At 40.1% G+C, this 26328-nt stretch overlaps 2 protein-coding genes across 7 annotated transcripts in view; one reads left to right on the top strand and one right to left on the bottom strand.

The window, feature by feature from the left end:
- On the bottom strand, positions 1–25052 carry MISP3 (MISP family member 3). 5 transcript variants are annotated; one of them, XM_087925890.1, is made up of 4 exons: positions 25035–25052; positions 10268–12852; positions 7743–7825; positions 1–3670 (listed from the first exon to the last, which is right to left on the bottom strand). In XM_087925890.1, the coding sequence occupies exons 2-4, from the start codon at positions 12822–12824 to the stop codon at positions 3575–3577; spliced, it is 2736 nt and encodes a 911-aa protein (XP_087782016.1). In that variant the 5' UTR covers positions 12825–12852; positions 25035–25052; the 3' UTR covers positions 1–3574. The 5 variants fall into 5 exon arrangements, with proteins under 5 accessions (XP_087782016.1, XP_026567328.1, XP_087782018.1 ...); XM_026711543.2 differs by lacking the exon at positions 25035–25052 and adding an exon at positions 15306–15406; XM_087925892.1 differs by lacking the exon at positions 25035–25052 and adding an exon at positions 15306–15399 and having other exon boundaries at positions 7761–7825.
- The window catches only part of PALM3 (paralemmin 3), a 38233-nt gene continuing 36569 nt past the window's right edge, over positions 24665–26328 (top strand). Inside the window, exons 1-2 of one of the 2 annotated variants that reach the window (XM_087925888.1) lie at positions 24665–24883; positions 25140–25361. The gene's annotated coding sequence lies outside the window, so the exon portion shown is untranslated. Of the gene's footprint in view, positions 24884–24959; positions 25362–26328 lie in introns of those variants that run through there. The other variant, XM_087925887.1, reaches the window with a different exon arrangement.

Below are 26328 nucleotides of genomic sequence, written 5' to 3'. Positions count from 1 at the left end.
TGATGGTGGAATTTGTTTAATTTTCAGTGACAATCCAAAATTAGTTGGGAATAGAACCAAGAAGGTGCTTAAGCCCAAGTCTAGATAATTAGAGGAAAAAATCAACACCACGAAAAAAGACCCCCAATCTTATCTCTGCTTTCCATCAGCCAGAAAATCCCCGTGATCACAATTATCATGGTAGAAGGCATGATTTTTTTTATATCAGAAAGAACATGAACATCCTAAACATTATCAGTCCTGTTACACTCTTGTGCTGTAATAAACTGGTCTTTCTCTTTGTGTTTGTTTATTTAGGCAAAGTAAATTTTGCACTGCTCTAGCATTGAGAATTCCCTCCACCTATCTCTGTTTTTTTTCCTTTTCTTATCCTTTTCTTATTCCCATTAGTAAGTTACTAGAAGAAAGAATAGAGTTTAGCTATTTCATCAAACACTTCTGCATCTCTTTTGCCAGTTATTTTAATAGTAAAATAAGTGGATTAGGCCTAGTAGAGACTTACTTTTTTATTTCCTGTTTTGTGAAGGAACACCTACCAGAACATTACATTCATTCCTGCATTATTCTACAGATGGAGTATATATATATATCTATACATATTGATATCAATATCAGTATTGATATATAGATATATCTATTTCTATCTATCTCTGTATAGATAGATAGATAGATAGATAGATAGATAGATAGATAGATAGATAGATAGATAGATAGATAGATATAGATGTAGATATATATGTAATCACAAGACTACATCTGATTTACTTTGGGCATGTCATGCATGCAAATTCATTGGAGAAGTCAATGAATGGTTAGTGGACAAAGAAGAAGGGGCAAACAAAGAACATGCTGGCTTGATAACATTAAAACTGATACAAAGATGAATATCCAACAACTGAAAGAAATTGTGTTTAACGGGGTAGCATGAGGAGCACTTGCTTATAAAGTCACCAAGAATCGGACATGACTGAATGGTTAAAACAATAACCATAACTGTATGTAAGAGAGGAAAGGACATAGTCCTGCCCATAAGCATCTAATGAAAGAGACTAGTATCACATATGTCACAATGCCATGATATAAACGTTGCAAATGTATAATTTGTGTCTGAAATTACATATTTTACATACATGAATTTTGTAAAGATGGCATCTTTTTCTTCTGTTTCCCTACAGACAGCATCGGTCCCTCCCTTCTCAGTCACCCACTTGCTTTGCTCCTAAGGCTGGCATACTACTCAGTTGGCTCTCTGCTCCACATTTTGCTTTGGGGCTCCTCTTAGTCATTACTGCCATCATTTTATGACAGGATCACCCTCTCCCCATGGTAGCTGTAGTTCCCGTGACTGATACACTCTAAACATTTCAAGAAACTTTTCTGCAGCTTTAATTCCCAGTGCTATTCTTGATTCTCTCTCCAGAACATGCATGGACAGAAAGAAGGCGATGGAGGGGAGGCAAGAGGTAGAGAGACAAGGCTGTGCGATTCATTATTAGTATTAAAGATTACACTTGGTTATGATTTCTCATAACTAAAAAAACAGAAGGAGTGGCAATTCTGGGGTTTAAGCATCCCAACTCCAACCTGTTAGCTCATTTCAGGCTGGAAAAGGTTTTTGTCAGTTCTACATTACAGAATGTCCTTTTATTTATTAAAATATTTACAGAATGCCAACTATCAAAGAGAGATTTGCAAAACATACAGTGATAACAGAGATAATACAGTCATTGTTTTATTCATTTAAAAGCCTGAGTAAAAAAATTAATGTTTCCAAAGGGAAGGAGTTTAGGAAGAAGTGCTTTAAAGAGTTTGGGTGTGGCTACTAAGCTGTCCTGATGCCAAGTAAGCATTACACAAGTGACACTAACAAAGGTTATTGTTTCACATTAATTTTAAGAAGTGGTAGAGTTATAAATGGTAGCATAAATTCTTAAGAAATATTTACAGCATTGGATTTGGCACTGCTAGGAATAAATCTACTGGTTGAAAGTATGGCTTTGGTTGGGGATCATTCACTTTTTTACTTGATGAAATACTGCCTCTAATACTCAGATCCCAGAAAGGCATCAGAAATGAGCAAAGGGTGCGGCAAATGAAGAAGCTGGTCAGTGTTGAATCTGTGACCAAAACTCCGTTTCTATGAGATCAATTTGTACATATTTCTAAGCCACCTGTTGCTTCCTGATAAAATGTGGTTTTATGAGTCAGACAAGTCACCTCAGACCAAGCCTTTGTGGAGGACTCTCACTCCAGCCAGATGAAATAGGATCCCTCCCCACCCTTTTAAACTAGAGATGTTGACATAATCATTTCTCCGTTGCCACAAAGCAGAAACATAGCCGAGGCACAATAGTCAAGGCAGAGAGCTCCTCTGCCAGTTAGCTTTTATTGTGCATTAAATGCCCTGTTAATTCAATAAATCCCATTTACTTACAAAAGGAAATGCTATTATAGATTTAGCCTTTAAAATAACAGTTAATTAAACAAGTTCACTCTTTCCCTTAAATGGCTTTTAGCTCTGGGGGAAAAACAACTGTCCTTTATTTTCTCAATGAGTAAAAACCTCAGACAAAAATTCTTTTTAAGGGCCACAGAAATAATTTTAAGGACCAGGATTCTTGCTGCATTTATAAAAGCTAGCAATTTGGGGTTACTCATACCCAAAATAATCTTTAATTTTAAAGAAACAAACAGAAGCCAGAATCTCCTGTAAAATGAGCAACAGAAAGGAGCTTTGCAAAGGTATATATATTTTGTTACAGTTTCTCCCCTATGAATTGGAGTAATATGAAGTAATACTCCTACCATATGTTGTTGTGCTATATAAATACCCAAGGGCAAAATCCACATGCAACATGTTGAATATGAGCAAACCTGAGGACAAAATAAATCACATAGGAACTGGTAATCTAATATTTTTCTTTCCTGAGGATATGTATCCAGAGATGTAATCAGCCCAGAGAGCCAAACAGTTAATTGCCAAGCTCCCAAACCTAAATATAATCTTCTGTCTTGTGTACCTAGACATCCTTAAGAGAGTCACCTTGCTCAGAGTGTACATCCATGGATCTACTTGAGAAAAATTGCATGTGGTGGGAACCTATGGATCAAAACTATAAAATGTAGGAAAAAAATTATGAATATAAAGTGATTTAAATGAGACATCAGTGTCCATCCAGATGTCCCTACATAAATACAAATTAATAGTTGCACTGCTTTAGATTTGGAACTTAATTTGATTTATTGATTACTAAAATGATACCCCCATCTTCCTGCTTATATAAGCCCTCAGAACAGCTCGTAGTCTAACTATAGTCTTTCCTTCTCACTCCAGTTTAAATCTCAGAAGAAGGCAACCAACTATAAACATCCTTTCTGCTTATGACCAAACATAAGGCAGACAGGCTTTGGAACATTTCTGTCAAATCAAAAGGCTGAATAGAAGGAGTGCATGATAGACTCCAGAGAGATGCTTGCACACGGCACTTATTCTTGTGTGAGACACCCCTTGAGAAACCCCGGTATATCTTATGAAAAGAGGTCAACCCATTGCTTCTTCAGGCTGTGGCAGCCCTTAATCCTGATTCTCCTCATTGCCAATAGCTCCAGACTCCCAACGCTGGATTAAGGCACTCCTCTGGCGACGCAGGAGTCGAGGACTTCTCTCCACCTATGGGGTTGAATGGGGGGGAGGGAGGAACAGGAAGCAACACATGAAAAAAGCAAGTATGCAAATTATAAGTGCAAATATGCTGCCATGACTAGTTCAGAACGAACTAAAACACTCAGCATAATTTTCCCTATTGAACTAATATTTATTTTTTCCAACCTCCAAAGGACACCATTTGATTGCACTGTCAACATCAGTAGTTGCCTTTACTGGGCAATGATTATGATCCTAGCATAATTCAAAAAGTAATTCAAAATTTTATTAATTCATAAAACTTCATTATGTGCCTAATATACCCTTTATAATATGCTTTATTGCAAATTAAGCTTTTTCCTAGATCTAATCTTAAAAGGGAAAAATTTCCAAATCATGCCACCTCAAATGTTACTGTGGTTTGGGAATCATGGTTTCTATTTGCCAGTTCACAAGTCTATGCAATGCAATACTGCCTTGAGTTGTTTGCAAAAATAATAAAGTCAGGAAACAAATAAATCTGGAGGATGGCTGGATTCAGTGGATGCACATCACAGCAAATCTATCAGGATTACTGCTTTAGCATTTGAAGAAGAAAATCCAAACAGGATTTGCTTCTCCTCCTAATGGAAATGGGAGCTGGGTATGTCATGCTTTCTCATATTACACAAAAAAGCTCACATGCTTAAGACCAAGTAAGTTTGTTCCTTTACACTTACACTATTCAAAGTGGAGACTGGCAAGGTGATTGATTTATGTGTGACAATCTGAGCCCCATTCAATTTTACGCCACGATGGACAGCAGTAATGGGCTACAATTAGATTGTAATCTGCCAACGGACCACAGTTCCCCTAATTTTTGATGGTGAAACTTCTCACGGTTATTTCCTAACAAGATCATGGGTCACCTGTTTTGGCAAAACTACACTGGCTTCCTTAGCAATTTTAGCCAAATTTAAGCTACACAGAGATTTGTTGCCAGTTTGTCTCTAACTTCCCTGGAAGTACTGTAGGAACTAACCCAGAAGGAGGCTCACCAAGAATTGACTAGATGTAAGGCTTTCTTGGTGACAGCACCAACCTTGCACAATTCCCTCCTTCTAGAATTAGAATTACTTCATTCTCTGGTTTGTTTTAAGAAGAAATGAAAAATTTATTTTTTAAACCCAAGAAATCACCCACTGCTTCAGATATGTCACTGAAGAATATAGAATCGATTTGTTTAAGGACTGCAGCTGTACAGACTAGGGTGTTATTTCATTTGACAGTATTTCTAACAGCCCCAGTGTAAAAAAACCCAGAAGTTTTATAAAATCTATGATTGTTTTAATCATATGGTTGCTCTTTTGTACTTTTAACATTAATCTCTGTTGGCTTGACTGAAATCAAACAGGATAGAAATATGTTAATTAATAAATAAATCAGCTCCAAATTGTTCCAGCAAAGGCACAGCTTGTAATCATGTCCTCTAGAGCAGGGGTCTCCAACCTTGGCCGCTTTAAGCCTGGTGGACTTCAACTCCCAGAATTCCCCAGCCAGCAAAGCTGGGGAATTCTGGGAGTTGAAGTCCACCAGGCTTAAAGCGGCCAAGGTTGGAGACCCCTGCTCTAGTGCTTGTAGTGCACATACATATTATTGAAGAGCTGGTACCAGCATGTTGGCCATTCCAGGGTCCTCTTCTAGGAGAGGGGGAGAGGTCCAGGCATAAAAAGGAAACACAAGTGAACCCCATAGAAGCCCTTTCAATCTTGTAACAGGTCAATTGCTTCTTACTGGAACTTCAGACAGAAAAATCTGAGAGGCCACTGCTGTTGTTTTAGATTATCACAATAAAGGACAAAAAGAAACTGAAGCATGTGAATTTCTTTCCAATATCTGCAACCACACGAGATTAGATATGAAAACTCCTAAGAATAATAGCTCAGCACTACTTTTACAGTTTAATTATTTTCCTGCTGCTATCAAGGACAAAGGAAACAAATGTAAATGTATTGCAGTACAACGAGTCCATTGAAAGAGTTTTGTTAAAAAAAAGGGGGGGTGTCAGCATTTTTTCCACTGTTTTAAATAGCAGCAAGGGTTTTGTGTTCTGCAGAAATGCATTCAGGTCCGTTTTGTGAGAATGGTTATCTTGTGCAACTATCTGCAAAAGATAAGAGTGTGACAAAGTTGAGCCACTTTTTGTATGATAAATTATAGCTATGAGTAGACATGAGTTAGGTACCATGCCATTCTTGTCTTTTTTAACGAGGCACATGCAACAGAAGGAGCTGAACAGTGCACATTCAGACATATTATTGAAGAGCTGAATTTGCAGGAGCCTCACTTTAAGCATGTACACTCCTAGCTGCATTTTTTACCACATAAAGGATAAGGAGCTCAATTTTCTCTGTCACCTTCTATATTTATTTTATTTATTAAATGTCTACATTACTGATCTCACCTAAGTGACTTTAGGTGATTTGTAAATAAAAACCATAAAAGAGACATAGTTATAAACAATATTAAAAGTAAAGTTAAAAAATGTTAAAAATTAAGAATTGCAAAAGTTAAAAAAAATGTAGAAGGAATAGCCCAAGTCACCAACCAACCCCAGAGCTGCATTTCACTCTTAGACTCCCATGCCAATTGATCATCCATCCATCTATCGATAAATTCATTCAATCTCCATGTCACACCATGTCATAAAATGGGACTTGGCTAATCATAGATATCCCTAGCAAACCTCTCATATATTTCAAAGGAAATTTCAGAGTCTGATCTTTGCAAAGGAGCAGATTCTTAGCAAAACTACAATCCTGCAACTACTTCTATCGGTTGCAATAAAGTTCGGGGTTATGGAGAAAGACCATGGAGAGTTGATGACTGCAAAAGCAAATTAAAGCTGTCAGCTATAAATAGTGGGCAGGCCCTTATTGTTATTTTAAATAGTTTATTTAGTAAATACAAACCTTTGAAACAACAGAATGAGTTACAAGAACAAGAAAGTTGGAATAATGAATCACAGCATTAACAATCTGGAAGATGGCAAAGAGAAGGAACAAGTAGGAGGCAAAACAAGGAAATGATTTTGCATCCACAGTATTTATATACTTTGCAATCAGGTAATTCCAGGTTCAACCCCCAGCATCTCCAAGTGTAGCCAGGAAAACTTGCTGTAGAGTAGAGCAGCCTCATCTTTCAACTTTATTATTCCTAGGTATATGTTGATTGCAAAGCCCATTACCCTTGACAATGCCAATGTTGTTGCTTGGAATTGGAGGGAGTGATAGGTTAGAGATTATAGAAAGCCTATAATTTAGAGATTTAGAACTTCTATTGGTTCCAGGGCTGTAGTGATTTTTCTACAATACAGCATGATCCATATAGTAGAAGGTGGGATCAGACTGATCACAATCAAAATAATTTCTCTAAATCATTTTGGATTACGTTGGAGAATTGCAAAAACGGTGGAAAAAAGCTAGAAACCTTAGTCTTGCTCTGAGGCCACAAAATGAATGTTGGAACTTCTCATTATCCTTGTATTTTGGACCCTTGTTACAGGCCATTGACTGGGGAAGGGGCAGCTTGAAAATGGAGAAAGGCGCTAAGAACCTGAATTTTGACCTGTACCAAGATAATCACCTATATTCCCAAGAGGAGAGCTTAAGGCAGTATGAAATAATTGTGAGGAACCAGATGGAATATGGTGAGCCATGGTTAATATCTCTTGCAAATATCTCCCCTTTTAACCTATCTCTTACAACTTTAAGTGCTTTAAGAATGATGAGTATTACCCTCATTAATGGGATTTAAAAATATATATAATTAAACCAAGATGGTGGGGAAACATGGGAAGTTTTGGAAAAAAACAAGAAAAAGTTATCTGGATATTCTAAAATAAATACATGAATGAGACAGGAGGATTATGCCCCACATTCTTATAGGATCATAGTTCTCGCGTGCACTCTCTCTCTCTCTCTCTCTCTCTCTCTCTCACACACACACACACACACACACACACACACACATTTGGGAGTACTAAAAGCTTATTATATCTAGCTTTGTTCCACAGACATGTCACAGCTGTGAGGATAATTGTGGTTACCCTGCTTGTTACCTGGTGGAGGCCATTCACCTGAATGTTCTCTGAAGTGCTAGGAGGGGGCCAAATGACCTCCAGTTTCTTGCAGGAAGGTCTCTCTGCAAAGGAAGAAAAAGGAAGTCAAATCAGTCTTAGGAGCTATGTAGTCTTATTAGCAAGGGAATGCTTCTCTGTGGTCATTCCCCCCAACTAGCAGCTTGCAGCCACTTCTAGAGTCATCCATCTATCATTATGCCAAATTAACAACAACAATAATAGCAACGGTCAATTGAAAAAAAGTAGCTTTACTTGGAACAGCTTACACACTGAGATGATATCTGTAACACTATCAAACATCCAGATCTGCCTATCCCAGATCTTTGGAAGGACTTGACATGGCTAGACAGAAATGCCAAATCCAATCTGGACATCTGGCTGACTGTGTGACAAACCACAAATCATGTCAACAATGGCTGTGGATACTATGAAGGTGTTACAAGTCAATAGTGGAGAAATTGCCTGAGCATATACAGAGCTCTTTTTCTCATGCTTAAGTAACAGATAACAGAGAAGGGCTTTTAAATTCAGACAGTAGCTGGGTTCACACATATATTTAAACTTGGTTAAATGAATGATTTAGAACTGGCAGGGCCCATACTCTACATCATGTTTTTAAAAACCCCTACAGATTACAAACCATGATGGTTGGGTTTGCACAATACATTTAATCCCAAGCTACTTTATGGCTAGGCATAAGAATGAGGACAGCATGGCCTGCCACAGACAATTCAGAAATGGGTCCTTCTTCCTGCTGTGTTTCTGCCACATTTCTTCTATGAGTTCCACACCTCTTTTCAGAATCTACTCAGAGCTGTAAGCATTCACACCCAGCTTTCCCTTTCAGTCTTGCCTCTGTTAAAGTTCAACCCAGTGTTTGCTATAACATCCTAGAAACCTATTTCCACCCTCTGGATACACATGCTGGATGCCAAATTCTCATGCTACATTTCACTCTGTATCAGCTGATAGGTAGATAGATAACCTTTATTGTCATTTTTTATTGTGGGCATACTGGCACACATTAAAAATGAAATTCTCTTGTCTGCTCTCAAAGGTGTACACATATATAACACACATATACTCATGCTATATACATATACTTACATATACACCCACCCATACATATAAATACATGTATACTACAGATAGACTGATGGCTACCAGGTCAACTGATGAAATTAAAGAGATTTGAACACAGATTTCCCTGCTTTTGTCTAACATTCTTTTATCACTGCATCACATTCCAGAGATCAACTGCAGCCCATGCAATATTCTTAAGCCTTAGGAATCAGCAGAGGGATGTTAGGAAGGAATAATATAAAACCTGTGTTGTTTCAACCAAGGCCTCATTTTCACACTTCCTTACTATCAGCTCTCTTGACAGGGCCTTATGGGAGCTAAAGGCAAAACACATTATATCATTAGCTTATTTTATCATGTTGAAATGAGGAGGAATCAAAATGCATTGCTGTCTTTAGGATGAGCGATGTATGAAAAAGCTAGTGGCAAACAGACTAAATCAAGATGAAAAACAGAATTCTGTGGCATCAGTGTAGAGTTGTATGACATCACAGTTGAGCATAACGTATAGTTTTCCCCTTTCTTTCTTAAGCTTGAACAGGTGGCATCAAAAGTGGGCCAGGCTACCCATTCAGAATCCTTTCCCCAAACATACTTTTATCTTCAGGTTTCTGTGCATTCCCGTTTTGCATTATTTTTTAATATTCCAGACCAAGCAACAATTTCAAGGTCATGCAGAGAGACCAATATGATTTGACTGACCAGATCAAGCACTTTAACCTCTTGACCCCAACAAACTAATCTCAGAATGATTGGGTTTCAGAAGAGGCCTGCAATAGGAGAGCAACTATACATCTGGGTTTGCATGCCTCTGTTGGATGCCCAGAAGCCTCCATAAAGCACAGAATGCTAATAAAAGCATGTTTCCCAGCTTACATTCAGAGTTTTGCTGCTTCTAAAAAGTGATGGTTTTGTCCATAAATCGGTGTAATTTCCCCTTAGAGCATCTAGCCAATCTTTCCCAAATAACTGTTCTCCTACAAATGAACGGGGAATTCTTGGAGATATAATGCCAACACATCTAAAAGTCCTCAGAATGGAGAAAAGTGATCAAAGCTGCTGGCTATTATTTATAAGTGGAGTGAATTCCGCAGTTTGTTTTGTTATGATCTGTTCCTGAAGAACTTTCTTTTAGTTTTTTCTTGCCTCTCTAGTTTCACCCAAATTCTTTTTGCTCTCATTTCTAATGTTTTAATAAAGTCTTTCCCAAGCTGGCATTCTCCAAATGGGCTACATATCCCGCCTGGGATAAATAGTCCATTAGAATGACAACAGTTTGGGGGAAAACTGTTTTTGGGAAAATTGAAGAGAAGAATGGAAAAAGAATCACCCGCTTGCTTCGATTCTTCAACTGAAAGCCAAGCATGTGATCCTTTTTCATTCTTCTCTTCATCCCACCTTTCCCATCCGACAGTACTTACCTGGTGGGGAGGGGACTTCCTCATCTTGATTGGAGTCTTGTGTTGGGTGGCAAGGCAGTGATGAGCCATACAGGGCGAGCCTCTGCCTCTGCAGCTCCTGTTCTCGTTCCTGGACCTCCCGGACCTCCTGATACAACAGAGACTGAGAGCTTTTGGCACGCAAGCAGAAAAAGGGGCTAGCCAAGGAGGCTCTCCCTGGCATATGCTGCTTCGGTTCTGCTGCAACACCAGAGTCCTGGATGATCACATTGGGCATCCGATTGACCTCAGCAAAAGCATTTTCTGTGGAGCTGGTGCTTCTGCTGCTATGCCCCTTCTTTTTGAAGTCTGGTGTCCCAGGGTGGGAATGATGCTTAAAAATCATCTTCTTCTCCTGCAGTTCTTGGGGTGTACCACGGTCATAGGTACCTCTCACCTTGCCCAACTGCACTAGGTCCTCTTCACGCCGACACTCCCGTTGAATCTCCCTCTGCATCTGGACACTAGCCCACTGACGCTCCTTTTCCTTTGGCTTTATGGATGATGCTGTACTTTGGTTCAAGATAGGCTTGATGCACACTTCCACATATTCCTGGGTACCTCGAGAGCTGCCCAGGCCTCTCTCCCTGCGTAGAAGCTCTTCCCTTTCCAGATGTAGACGAATCTCTCGCTCAATTGGGGTCTCGGTAGCATGAGAAGGGTTCTCGGGCTCATCGGTATTATTTCCCATCAGGTCTGTGGGACAATCGGATTCTTCAGTCACCAAGTGTTCTTCAGCAGGAGGTGCAGCAAGAGTTGGATCTTCTGGGCTCACCAGATCTCTGGTACTGGTGGGGCTTGCAACATCAAGAAGTAATCCTTTTCGTGGTGTTGGATTTGACCCAGAATGCTCTGTAGCAATATCTAACCCATTAGCTAAAGAGGCATTAGCTAAACCTCGAGAGTCTGCTCTGTTCCTGGTATCTAGCAGATCTTCCGCACTGGCTAAAACCATTGCACTAGCTGCCTCTCTGGGACAAGTTGGATCACCTGCACCCGTCAGGCTTTGTGAGTCAGGAAATGCTTCGTCCAGTTTGTTGGCACCAGACAGATTCTCTGCCTCCTCTGGCTGGCTGGTATTTTCTCCAGGCTCAGAGTCCCTGGTCTCTTCTTTTTGCCTCTCAGATTCCAGCACACACTCTGCTCCAACCTCACCCTGGGACTGATCGTTATTGCCGGCTCCTCTTGACTCATGAATAGTCAAGCCTTCCCTGTCTTGCCCGTCACATACAGGAGCCAGGCCCTGGTGGGCAGGTCCACAGGAGTCATTGGTTGCCACAGGAGACTGTGCCAGCAGTTTCGAAGGTAGAGTGTCACAACCTGTACCTGACGCCCCCTGCTGGCAGCAGAAGTCAACATCTAGCTGGGAGCCTGCTAATGCCAGGGAAGATGAATTTGGACTGCAGGAAGAATCTTGGGTGACCTGCTCGCCAGTTTCTTGAGAATTATCTTCCAAGACGTTTCTCAAATACTGCCCATTGACATGACCCTGGCAATCTTCTGAAGCTAAAAGTAACTGATCATTCTCTTTATTGGTTATTATTTCTTCATTACCTGTTTCTGTAATTTTTTGGCAGCTTGGCTTTCTTTCTTCATGAATGTTGGTAGGGTGAAATGTTCCCTGAAGTTCATCTGTCAAATCAAAATTAGAATGACTGGAGATAAAACACTGTCCCTCCCCTGCTTGGTTTTGACAGTTGGTCTCCAGACACAACAAGTTGGGAGATTTAGGTGAAGTGAGACTTTTGCTTTTCTCTTCACAGGCAGGAATTTGTTTGAGGCTACTGGTAAGTTCTGGTTTCTCTGGTGAATCTGAATGCGCGTCAAAAGATTTGACAGAATGATCTACAGTGTCGTCTTCTATCTTTTGGTCTGGTTGATTAGAGATGTCATTGGAGGTCTGCTGCTCTGAAGCAATATCTGAAATAGTTCCATTATAAACAAGAGGATCCTTTTTAGCCTCTTGGACAGATTCCAAAGATTTCGGGAAATCAGCAGGCACAATGGGAACTTTATCAGCGCAGTGATATAGCTTGCTCTCCACTCCTTGAACCTCTTGCATCGAGGTTCCATTTGAGTGCTTAAATTCTGGAAAAACATTTAAAATATTGTTATGACACTCAAGACAGCTGCCAGTCTCTCCTTCTTCCAACTGACATGAAGTACTTGCTTTTTCCTGCTGCTCTGAGCAGACATTTGGCATCTTGATCTGGCTGTCCTCTTGCCTTTGGTCTAGTTGGTTGTAGACAGGTGCCATATTCATTCCATGAATGGCTGGAGATGAGGAGGCTTTCTCCACAGGGGCATCCTTTGGTATCAAGTTGGATAATTCTTCTAGTGTATTTTTTTTGGAGATGAGACTGTTGACTTCTTCAAGTGGGGGTGTCAAGAGATTATTAGATTCAGTGGTTATGGAAACATCCTTGACCACGTCCTTGGTTCCCACCATCTGCCTGAATTCACCCTCTTCTGAACTCTCCTGGTTGTTGTGCTCCAGCCCAGACTCAAGAGGGGGCAGGAATAATGCTTCTGTGGTCATATGGAAAATGATTCTTTCTCCAACAGATCTGGAACAAAGAACATTCATCCCTTTAATGTGACTTGTTACTTTTCTGATATTCCCCTCGTCTTATGAGTTTCAACTGGGAAGGCAATTGCAGCAAAAACAGGTTTCTTTTGGCAAATTAGTGCCTTATAATTTTATTGTTGTATATATTTCACGTTAATAATTGAGGTAATAACCTATTTGTAGAAGACATAGAATCATAGGGCTGGAGGTCTGCTAGTCCAGCGCTCTGCTCAAGGCAGGACCCTTGCACTATCCCAGTCAAATGATTGTCCACTCTATCTTTGAAAACCTCCAGTTTTCAAAAATTGTTAGCCTTTCAGGTGCTGCTACCTTTTCCGATTTTAAGGAAATGGGAAATTTCAATGAGACAATGGCTCCCCCTTCTGACAATAAAAGAAAAGAATATTGAAGGGCAAAAGACAGATTTGTAAAATGCAGGTACGGAAATATCTTGAACAGAATATATGTCAACTCGTAAAACATTCTTATGCCTGACAATATATAGATAACACAGCAAGAATAAATATGTTCCGCATTCCCTTATATTTTGGATATCCCTTGGATATTTATGCCCATGTTATTGCGTGTTGCTTTTAATATTTGCCAGTCCACATCAGTAGAGGTTGAATTAGAAAGGCTCTTTCAGCTCACCTAATCTAATTTTCAATTATTGGCCAGGGATGCCCTTCAGAGTTCTCCTGAAAACCACACCAAAAGCATGGCAGACTAAGTACTGTAACACTTTTTTGGTTAAAATTACAAATATTACAATAAAATTACAAATATTTGCATAATAGTGGTGATATTTCTGGCAATTCCTCCCAAAGCCATCAATTAATTACCACCAATTAGCATTAAAAACAGTATGCTTTTTCAGGTTCAAAACTAATACAATTCCTTCAATGTTGACTCCAAAGTTATCAAAGAGCAGTGGCTGCTCTTCTCAAAGTTTTTTCTGACCCTTCCTTTGTTTTCTATGCAGTTGAATGGAACTTTACAGCAAAATATTTAACCTGTTGCTTAAAATATGGCAGTTTTAATGAAAAGCCTCAAGTACTCACCCAGCCTTAGAAGAACAACAAAAATGAGTATGGCCAATTTTAAACTACTCTCTTGGTTAGTGAACCATGTGTCATAATTGCATTTCCCTTGGATTTCAAAAGGCTGGTAAGTACCAACTGGTCTCCCCCTCTACCCAAATCTTTCTTCTCTCATATACTTGGATTTAAAAAAAAAACCCAATACTTGCCTGGAAAACAGAACGAAAAATCTATCACCTGACCCCTTTTTGGAATAAGATGCCAAACTTTAAACAAGCCATCTCTGACCATACTAGAACTGTGCATGAAACAAAAGGCTCCCACAAAAAGCAGATGTATCAGCATAGATAGATCAAGACTTGCCTTCTACAAAAACAGACGACAGGTCAGGAGAATGTTCTGCTAGCCCTTGAGGAAATGCTCTTCCACCATCTCTTTCCTTCTGTCTCTGAGAATTGGGGGGAAAAGGAGTTTTGAAAGTTCCTTCTCCAGCTATCCTCAACAGGCATTCAGCTTATGTCCAGAGCCTCATTTCATTACCCCCTGCAGTTACTGGCTTTATGGATTTTAGGCAGCCAAGGGGTAGAGCAGATGCCTTGCATAGCTAATCCAGTTTCAAGTCCTTCCACTGATACAATTAAAAGCTTGCAACTGTATAATTAAGGAAATTCTCCATCTGCCAGCATAGATCTTGGTCTGGTTTTGTGAAAAACAGGTACAACAACATTTCTGTTCTTAACAGGCAGCAAGTGAAGTTGATTTAGCAGTTGGGAAAGAGAAAGCTCAGGAAAAGGGAGTGGAAGGCATGTTCTTAGAAACAGACAAAATTGGATGCTAAAGGTATTTCAATCCACTATTTTAAAAAATTCTTTCCTATCTTTTAGTGACAAAGGCATTTGCCTGAGAGCAATGGCTGTCAAAGAGAAGTGACTACTTGGATGCTTTGATATACTTTCCTTCCAGCCAACAAGTTGTAAATTCATGAATGGTGAATAGAAAAAGGGACAATAGTTTTGGGGGATGGCACAACTTCAATGTCTGCAACACCACACCTGAGTCAGTCTGGAATAATGGTTAAGGCACTGAATTAGAAACTGGGAAACCGTGAGTTTGAGGTCTGCCTTAGAAATAGAGTATAATTTTGGATGATGTGCTTTTTCTCAGCCCAAAAGAGTGGCCGTCATGGGGAAACCAAGCTTAATAATACAAAATAAATGCAGGCTGTACATCTAATAAATAAATAGGTTCTTAATCATTTTCTTTCTCTCACTCCATTCTTCCCATGATTCTCAGAAGAATTACACAGCACATAATTGCCTGCTTAGCAACCACTGTTTCTTTCTTCATCCCTTCTTCCCTGCAGCAATGCCCAGCAGGGGTTTCTTAGCAGCCCAGCTGGGACTCGTCTTACCTGCCTCTGATGCTCTCGATCTCGCCTGGCCCGTCTCCTAGACCCTTACTCCTTCCCAGCCAGCCCAAAATGCATCCAGTGCTTTGTGCTAAGTGCTTAGTGCCTCCCAGTGTTTTATGCTCAGCCACTCAGCCAATTACATGCCCAAGGCTAATCTGCTGGCAAGACTCCCTCAGCTGAGACTACAAAAAGAATTGGCAAGAAAATATATAACTCCGAGGCCCGAAACGCAGGTGTACAACCAAGCCCAGGCAGCTGGCCACAGCGTTAAAGATCAACCTTATGAAAGAACACATCTAGGCTTCTTTAAAAAGCCAAGGTGGACCTCTGCCTGTCAAAATTTCTGAGATGAATGGAGCTTCCATGTACAGAAATAGTACAGCCCCTGATTTTAAGCATGCACTGTGTTCACAAGAGGGAGACCACTGTCTTTCTATTGTGATTATCGATTTGGAGGCCTTTGTCTAGACTCTAGTCACTGTTGGAACTGGGCAGCTAAAATAGTGAGCCTGTCTCTGACCCAGTAAAGTATTTGTTTGTGGGGGAAGGGACTGCATTTGTTCACAAGCTACTAATTTGAGAAGAAGAATATTTTATGCAGATAAGAATTTTCTTAGAGAAACAGGGAGGGAAAAGGGGGGAGGGTAAAATTTTCAGTGCAAAATAGTTGTTCATTTCCTAGTTATATCACCATGCCTGTTCTGTCTTTCCACAAGTAAAATTACTTCTCCTTGCCCATAGCATTCCCCAGTGGGAAATGCCATGCCCAAATAAATTGGGAATCCCCTCTGAAGCCTTACTGACCCATGATGTGGAGACAATGGATGGGTAGAAAAACTGTCACCTCCCAGAAAGAATGATTTGGGATCATCCTTATAGATCAAGAGCTTTCTATTTTTATTCTTTTCTAATATTATTGCATTCTTTTATTAAGTTCTATTTTCTTATGTATAAAATGTCATGTCATGAGTGGGTAACTCACTCAAAAAGTCCATGCTGGAAGTGATCAGCAGAAGAAGGGGACGGAACTGCTCAATGGCTGGACACGATAAAGGATGACACCAGGATGACCATGGCAGATCTGAAGGGGGCGGTGAGAGACAGAGGGGCATGGAGAGCGCTGATCCACAGAGTTGCCAAACTGAATGGCTGACAATGACAACCACATATAAAATGTGCTACTTGTTTCCATCACAACCTAACTGTCAAAAGTCCATAGGGGGTATTTGGGAGGCAAATAACAAAATGTATGTCATAAATGTACATTGAGAGGTCACAATTGGCATACTTTCAGCAAACATGCAAGTACGTAAGGCTGGAGTCTGAGTCATGATGTTAGCCTGCATCTTGGTTTGCCCAGATGTCTATAAAGGATGTAGTCCAAGAACATCTGGAAGGCCACAAGTCTCCACCACAGGTCAGTCTCAGCTGGATGTTACCAGCAGTGCTTTCATTAACAAGCATTCCCAAGTCGTTTCCTCTCTCCACTACATTATTTTACTGTCACTCAAGTATAGCATCTACTTGGTTAGCATAGATCAGGTGTGCTAGAAACAACCATGCTCATGGCTTGAGAAAATGAAGAACAGAAGACAATTGGAAGAGAAATGTTGAGCCATGAAATGTTTACATGCTTAAATGAGCTTAGACGCAAACCGTCAAGTCAGGGGATATCCAGGTTAGCAATCTGAACTGGGGATGTTCCCATACTGAGAACTGTGGCAGGAAAGTGGGAATAAATTTAGTTTACTTTATTGTCATTGCATTTCGTACAACAAAACCAAACACCATCTTCAGTGCACATCATGACCATGACCATGAAAATAAACACAAACACACATCCTTCACATTGAACCAGAAACCCCCGTCACCACACCAACACTGCACTATACAGCAGAATTCAAAAGAGCTACTGCCCTGGGATAGAAGCTGTTTTTCAGCCTATTTGTCCTTGTTTTTATTATTCTGTACCGTCTGCCAGATGGTAATAATTCAGAAAAAGGATTCCCAGGATGAGATGGATCTTTGAGAATGTTATGAACTTTCTTAAGGCAGCGGGAACTATAAAGCTCTTCCAAAGAGGGGAGAGGGCAGCCAATGATCTTCTGGGCAATGACATTAACCCTCTGGAATGCTTTCCTATCTGCCACTGTGCAATTGGCAAACTTCACAGAGGTGCAGTATGTTAAAATGATCTCTATGTTAAATTGCTCTCTATGTTAAAATGCTCTCTATTTTCTACCAAGAATTCAAGGCTGTCTTAGAAATTCACTAATTTCAAGGAGCTCCATTCCGTGGTTTAAGAGCTGGACGCCAATTCTTCTATGTCTTACAGAGTCCCAAGATGCTTCTGTTGGACCCTGGAGGCTGCTTGACAGCTTGCCGCTTAAAGCACCTGCTTGGATCAGTTGACCTCTGGGACATTCCTCTCCTCTCTGTTTGGAGGTGGGACAGAAAGACTGAAAGAGAGAGAAAAGAAAGATCAAGTTGTGTTGTTTGGTAGGATTAGAGGACATTCAAGGACTTGATTAACTAACACTCAGACTACAGACTTTCCCGAGTCACACTTTGCTGCCTGGCACAGACTGGATCCATCTGGAGGGGAGGGGAGAGGGCAGGAGGGGAGGGGAGAGGAAGGCAAGGGCAGGACAAGTACAATCTATGGAGGTACCAAGCTCCATATAGCTCTTTCCAGGGATTTGAGGTATAGCAAAGTCACCTCCTGTCCCAAATATGTTATTATTATCTGGGCTGAAACCTGAGCAATCCAGATTCTAGAGCCTGTAGCAATGAGAAGGAAATGTTCCTTCAATATGTTTCACGTCACCCTGGGGAGATTAGGATCAATTTGCTGAATGGAAAAGAAAGAGAAAAAAAGCACTAAAGGAAGGAGAGAATGCAAGGTCAACTATACACAAAGTAAACCTGACTACACCAACCTCTCAAGCTGTGTTGAAGAACTGATAGAGTATAAAATAGTGAGGGTGCCAATGAAGCCATAAGTGGGTTTAGAAGATCCCTCATATTCCCATACCCAGAAAGCTTGGATATATGAAATGGCTGGCTTCGCACAATGCAGTAAGACAAACCTAAGCAAATTATATTTTGGCTTAATGTGTTGAGCAAACAATTTATGGGAACTGGGCCACAGAGTGCTGCAAGAGATTTTGGGACAACTTCCTGAGATAAAGCATAGACATGACTAATTTTTTGGATCTACATTGGAAATCAAATAAGACAGCGGTGAATTCTAGAAACCAGAAAACTGAATTCTAGTTGTACTTTTGGCATGAAAGCCAGCTGAGTGATTTTGTACTAGTCACCCTGAGCCTATGATGTCAGGCTCAGGTAATGAGCCAATCAGTCAATTCCTGTTGCAACCAATGGATCAATATTCAATTGATTAAAAAAAAGTCAACCCTGCACTTGTGGAAAAACACTAGGAAGGAAATAATTGAGAAAGACATGGCAGAAAAATTGCTGCTCCCAACAACATGCCTTAGGATTCAATCCATGTATCACAACCACCCTATAATTCACAAATGAAAACATTCAGGTATTTGTAATATCTATATATCCTTAATCACAGGTTGGTTTATACATCACTTTAAGCCACAACTTGCTTTAATCATGTGTTTATTAAGTGGATTCACATGTTGCACTATGCTATAATTTCAGCACAATGGCTGGATTCAAATGTTGTTCCAAGACAAAACTAAATAATCTACAATCTACAGACTAGCTTCACTACACTACCATGCTAAGCCATAATACGATGATGACCATCTCCTTTTCCTGCTCTGTTTTGCCTTCAGATCTGACTTAACTCCTGTAGGCAACATGTTCAGAGATGGTTTGCTATAGCCCAGTGGCCCCCAACCTTTTGAGCACCAGGGACTGGTTCTGTGGAGAGAGGTTTTTCCGTGGACCAGAGTGGGCTTGGTTTCATGTGCTGCCTGCATCCGCAGATGGGACTTCCTTAGTTTGGCCCAATTTCTGGTATTATGTGGACCAGTGCTGGTCCATGGACCGGGGATTAGGTACCCCTACTATAGCCAACAAGATATCATTGGACAGTGAATTTCACAAAGTAGCAATTAAAATATAAAAAGATGATATGCAGCAGAGAAAGTGCTCTACACATTCTACCACCTGCTTTGAAATGGGTAGTCCAGCTGTTTGTCAGATCCTCGAGGATGTAATTTTCTTCATCGGCTACATCCCCCAAAGTTAGAACCCCCCAGCTCATTGAGTTTATTTCATCTGAGAAACCCCATTCTCTATCCATGTCCATCCAAAGAAGCAGGCAGGCATATAGGCAAGTGGCAAAATGACACAATAACCTCTCTGCAAAAGTCTAAATTATATACTGGGTTGAAGTCAGAAAATAGTAGTATTCTATGATGTAGCAAGCAGAAATGGGATGTCATCACAAAACACAGTGAAAGCTCCAGAGAAGAAAATGAACTGAGGTTCAAAAACAATACTGACATTTTGACTTGCAAATTATCCAGCACATTCTGGATGTTTCTCTGACTGGTTATGAAATTATGCTGTGATCCAAAACAACTGGAGGGCACCAGGTTAATTTCCTCCCGCATACCGGATTGTGCTAGTAACAACCCTGCACAAAATTATTCATCAAGAATACAGAGATGGAGGGAAGAATTCAAAGAATACAAGAAAATTAAAAGAAAACAGTCTGCTTGTAATTAGACTTGGATATTAATGGCCAGAGAGTAGGATACACAGTTATGGAGATACTAATAGAATTTATTCCATTTTAGAAGGATAAAGTATTGTCTATAATGCTTTGCCAAAAGTGCATTCACAAATGATGGTGCCAGTAGGGACTCAGTATATACACTGCAAAAGAGAACATTCTCATCATCAGGACTCTAAAATAATAATAAAAAGACCCAATAATTTTACAAATCTAATTTTGTATATAGTTTGAGTGTTAACACACCAACATCCACCAAGCAAGGATGTTGCAAAGATTCTGGGGACCACATCTTGAATCATGTATTCTAATCACGTGCAGGAAAGTAATCTTCTTGCAGACCGTGTCTATGGATCTCCCTTCTTCCCAACACCCTGTAAATTAGCCTACATCAATGTATTTCTATTTCTGTCTTGCTAATCACCAAACCTTTCCTGGTGGGGCAGTGTTTGGTACACAGCTGTCTTTAGAAGACTAAGCTGCTTAATACTCCTGAGAGATGAACTTGAAGGTGTCGAAGGCAAACAAAAAAATGCTTTTGGTAGTTAAAAATAAAAACAGGTAACCAAGTGTCTTTAATGGTGGAGAGATGGAGAGACTCTATCAGGAGTCAGATCTTTTGTTTCTTTCTCATCTGGATTCTCTTCTCTTCTCCTTAAAGCCAGGACTGGCATTCAGACATTTTATACATTCTAAGGCTCAGCTACACTGACATGGAAATAATTTGTGTGGTTATATTGTATTGTAAAATGCTGCTGAAATTAAGAGTGAAACAGCAACAATGGCATTCCACTGAATGCCTGAATACAAACATTTTAAATTACTTAAATGAAAATGAAACTATCTCTGTTAGGATTGCAGGGCAAGGAAAACTATAGAAAAACACACAATTTATAAAAATTGTCATCTCATAATATACTAAATACATAGAGAAATAGAACATAAAACAGATTGCACATAAATCTTAATCAATTTTATTAATATGCTTATTTTTAATGTAAGTTCCACCTGTTTCTTAAGGTTGAAGATATTTTGGAAGAGAAGCTAACATTTAATTACCAGTTTGGAAAAGGGAGAACAGTACGCTTTTTGTTTGGCATGCTTATTTAAACTTTGAGACAAAAAGAAAAACTGATATCAGAGGTAGGAGTGCAAACTTTCTTGGTTGGAGACAGTGTGACTCAGTAATCACAGAACCACATTTCATTCTGAAAGATCAGATCCTATGGCAGTTTCCCCATTAAATAGCTATGGAAAATAGTGAGAATAAGGAAGAACAGGATAATGTGTTGTGGAAAAGTCTTTTGAAATATGGAGATAGCAGCAGTTGAAATGCTGAAAAAAGACAAGTACTGTAACTCAGGAACTACATTTCCTTGCCAGCAGGGGTTGCAAGAGGATTAATCACAATAGAAATATTCCTGATTGCTATCAGAATCATAGGGCTGGAAGGGTCCTTTTGAGATTTTCTAGTCCAACCGTCTGCCTTAGGCAGGAATAATTTATTAGTCATTAACAGATAAAGAAGACAGAAACATAAATAAGGACGGTGACAGCATCAGGTTTAATGCTGCTGGTTCCAGCCCACATAGTTGCACTGGGTTGTTTCAGTTTTATGAGGCAGAACCTGCAGACCTTATAATAAATAACAGCTGTTGGAAGTTATAACCCACCCCTCTCCTAGAAAAATGAAATATTTTAGGATATACTAAAAAGGAAGAATATTTCCTCTAAAAGAGAAGTAGAAACTCAGAGAGGCAGAAACTCACACACACACACCCCTTTGTCAATGGGCCTATTCTACATAGCTAAAGATCTATCTCCTCCAGGTAGAGTCATAATAGGAAATGCCCAAAGCCCTTTCATTACATCATCATCCAGTAAGGCTCAACCAAGCTCAGGACTCAGGACAGCCTACAGAGTTGCCCCTGCATGGCTCCATGGGAGTCTGACAACCAATCAGAATACAAGCTCAAATTCAAATCCCAACAGAGGGCATAAACCCAGGGACTCTCAGCATTTCTGTCCTTTTTCCCCCCAGGAGCTCCCAGGCATGTGGTCCTGTCCACCATTAAACCATCTTTCCAAACAACCTCCATGTTTCCAGTGTCCTTTTCCCCACTTGGAACTGAACCCAGAAGATAATTCTTCCAACACAGCTTAACTGATTCATGACATAACTGTGTGATTATGAAGGGCTTCATTTGTGGTTTTTATTTCTTCTTTACAGACTTCAGGTTAAAATTACTCCACTATAAGCTAGCCAGATGTCCCAGGACCATAAAAAGACAGTGACAAAAATGCTATTGGTCCTCCATCTCAGTAGGACATTGTTGTGGCCACAGTTCCCCAAAGATTCATATGCTCTTTCCAGCACTACTTTGAGGCATGGTAACTGAATTTAGAGCCTGCTATATACAAAACACACAATTTTCCCACCAATAGGACAGGGGAATCTGTGATCTTATCAGTATTGCTGAATTAAAGTTCCTACTAGCTCCTTCATCATTACCCTTACTGGTTTCCCACCCTCAACTTGAGATCAGGTAAATAGACAGGCAAACTGGTTCATAATCCTTCTGGTTACCTGAAATTGGATCTACATTTCAAACCATGTTATATGGGTTTTAAAAGTATGCCTATCACATATGGGCTGCAAAACCCTGGATTAGATGGCAATGAGGCATTAAATGTTTGCCTTCTTAGCTTGTTTGTCACGATGTCTTCTTTGCATAGAACTAACATGACAGCATTAATAAATTATATCCCCCAAATTGATGTGATCCATTAACTCCTTAGTGCACTGATCATTTGATCCATGTCTATTTTTTTTCCCTTGCTGAGTTCAGGTGCTCTCCACATAAAACTGCATCAACATGAATTTTGCTGTTCCGATTACTAATCCTTATTCTGCCACTGTCATATTGTTTTAAGGCAGAACAGTCAATTGTTGACTTCTCTCTAGCATATAAGCATGATCACACTCTATTGAAATTTATACATCTGAGGACTGTCTTAGATGGTGGCAGAATAAGGAGGAAAATGCTTCTGGTAACATTATGGATAAGTGACACCTGTCTCATTTGTAGGTTAAGGCCTTGATGACAGATGCATTATAAGAATACAGCAGAAGAAAAGATGTCTTGTTTGTGTGCTGATTTGATGCAAGGAAAGGTTTTAAGATTTGAAAGTGCTGTTCTAGGCAAATGACAGGAAATATATATAAAAAAAACCTCAAGCCTACACATTAGCTTCATAAAACCACACACGAAACAGAATTAGAGTACCAGGAAGAGGAGGTAAAATGTAATTCAGGAAGAATCATTTCTCTCAGATTATGATTGGGGACAAGACATTGTGTTTTGCTGATACCCTCCAGTGATCTTGGGAAGCTTTAATAAAAGCTTCTTTAGATCACCATAAAAACCACAAAGACATTTTGGCTTTTCTGCTTTTTAATGATAGCTGATTTGTAAGAATTAGATAAGAATGGAATCTGTGTTATGACACCTTTATCTTTTAATCTTTATAGAGAAACCTGTCATTCTCTGGCTGCATTAACTTTGTGAAACTGTTTAAGAAAATGCTAAAAATGAGTTCTTCCAAAGGAGAAGTGTAGGAATGACATTACCTAGGCTGAATATATTGAATTGATGGGAACAGGCCATATGTAGTTGCTATTATTTGCTGTAATATTTCATCCTGGGTATTTTGCTGTTGCTGTGAATATTTTAATATTATTTTAATAATATACAATATACCTATACTTGACTGCTAGGAATCTTGACTGAATTACAGCAGACTAAACTGGAATGAATGAATGCATGAACAAATGCATTACAAATAAATACACAAATAAACAAACAAATAAATAAAATTATGGGTGTTGAAAACCAGAATATTTGGCCGCAAGGTATGTGGTTGGCTCTATCAAGGATCACCAAAATGTTCCCAAAGCATACACTTTTTCTTGTACAGTTTTAGGAACCTAAGGAGATATACACAGCCATCATTTCTCCTATTTTAATTCATAACCACAACCCTACTTTCTCCACCCACCTTACTAACACAAAGTAAGTGTATGGAGAGTGTTCTGAGTTAGTGATCCAAAATGAGTCATTCCATGACTAAGGGAAGACCTGAATCTGTGTCTCCCTGGTCCTAGTCCACATTTTATCGATTACACCAAACTTTGAGAGTGCTAAAACAAAAATAACAAAGCCAGTTTTTCTAAATACATGCTACCCCTGTATACTATATGAATTCAGCCAGCATGGTGTTCACATGGGGGGGGGCAGTTTTTTACTATGGTACAAAAATCCAGGGAACAGTAAGATGGCAGCAAAGGTGTAATTTTGTACCCCTTTGCTGACAGCTAATAGTGATCCACATTGTTGCAGTCAGATCATGTAAACCCAGAAAAATGGGGTAATTTTGAAAACCATGGGTGTATATCTGAAAACGCAGTTGCAGAGTCTCCTGTTAGCTGAACAGCTTTTGAAAAGAGGAATGATTATAACATAAGCCCTTTGCCACATAGCCGATTTCATGAAATGAAAACCTTTGGCCATTTCATTTTTTTTCTTTTTTGCTTTGTTCTATTGAGCCATGAAAGAGCCAGGGAGAGCTTTTCACTGGGGGAAAGGAGTCAGTTGGGCAGAAATGGGATGACCCAGAAGGAGGGTCCCCCAGGAGCTGTGTATGGCCAGCCTTACCATTAAGGATCGGGTTTTAAGCATTAATGGAGTGTGACCATTTGAGCCTCAGTGGCAGTTCTCTCTCTCTCTCTCTCTTCTTTTATTTTATTTTCTGGCCTTAAGATGGTCTCGGAGGAGGGAGGACAGAAAATCAGAAAGTAACCAAACAGCTCAGGAATGCTGGTAAATAATTCAGCTAGACAGCTGATAAGTTACTGACCCAGCAGTGGGGGTGGGGTGGGATGGGACGGGAGGCTTTCAAGGGCGCCAGGGCCCAGCAGTGCTGGTGCTGCCTGTGGGGAAACTCACCTCCCTTCGTCCAACTCTGCCTGCCTCTCAGCTTTTTCCAAACTGAAACCGGCCTGACCAGCTCCGGTGAGCTTCATTTCTTTTCTCCTCTGTCTTTTGATCTAGGCACTCGCACACACACAGAGAAGAAAGGCTTGGAGCCAAGTAAGGCCCTGCTAGGACGGTGGGGATGTTAAAAGATGTATACGCTCTTTGACTTTGCTCTTCTGGTTGCATCCCACTGAGTGGGAAAGAAGCTCTCCCTATCCTCTGCTCATCTACTCTCTTCTGCCTCAGAAGAAACTCTGCAAAAGACCACTGGCTGGCTGGACATCCTGTGACTGACAGGTAAGGAAAGCATAGGAGGTCCGGGCAGCTCTGGTAGGTGCTGGCCTGTGGGCTTGGAGCGTGAAGTGGGGAAAGCAGGGCAGAACGACCAGGCTGGGCTGTTGGGTTAAAACCAGGCCAGGGCAATTCACCCAGAGAAAAGAGGAGCAGAAAAAGGAACCAAGCTAGTTACTCCTACAAGACCCCTGTTTTGCAAAGATCCTCATGCCGTTTGTGACCAGAGGCAAAGAAGGACAGCTGTGGATCCCTTTAATAATTCCATACATGAAGGAAGATAGCAGGTGAAACTTGTTCTATAAGGAGCAGCCAAGCTGCTTCACTCAAATAGTTATGTTCCCCCCCTTTTTTTTAAACTTCCAGTCACTTCGCCTGGAAAACCCTGTCCTAAAGCGCCTCCTTAATAATTAGGGCTGCAAAAAAAAAATCACTGTTAAGGAAAGGGTGGATTTGATGTTCCAGACAGCAGCAGATGTTGTTTATGTGTACAAGGGGTTGTCAAAGAAACAGGTGTACATCTTTTTCATCAGAACCCCCACCTGCTGAAAGATATCATGCCCAGGTATATACATAGGTATTTGAAGAATGCACGCTGAAGATGACTTTTTATAGGTGATTTCTCCTTAAAATTCTTTAAATGTCCTGTTGGATGCACCCTCGTTTGGGTGTCTTGATGTATGAAGTTTAATCAAAGCCACAAGCCTTTCACCTCTTTCTCAACCATAGGTCTGTATACGATCATGAAACAAAAGCATTAAGCTGAGTTTGTCAACATGTTAGTTTAAAATGTAGTTGGTTAGTTTCTGGCTGAGTATGTTGTATGAATCCAAGCAATAGTTGGTTTGTGATTCAATGGTCATCTACTATACATCCAGATCACTGGTTTCAGTAAACCAAGTTTATGTTGACCATGGATATATGTGTATATCACATGACCTAATTGTGTTTTAACAATGTTATATATAAAGGC

This window comes from Pseudonaja textilis, chromosome 2 (assembly GCF_049901715.1).
Source record: "Pseudonaja textilis isolate UNSWEBS1 chromosome 2, rPseTex1.2, whole genome shotgun sequence".
In the NCBI taxonomy this organism is placed as follows: Eukaryota; Metazoa; Chordata; class Lepidosauria; order Squamata; family Elapidae; genus Pseudonaja; species Pseudonaja textilis.
Note: the sequence above shows the minus strand (reverse complement) of the source record. Positions and strands in the feature narration are given on the sequence as shown.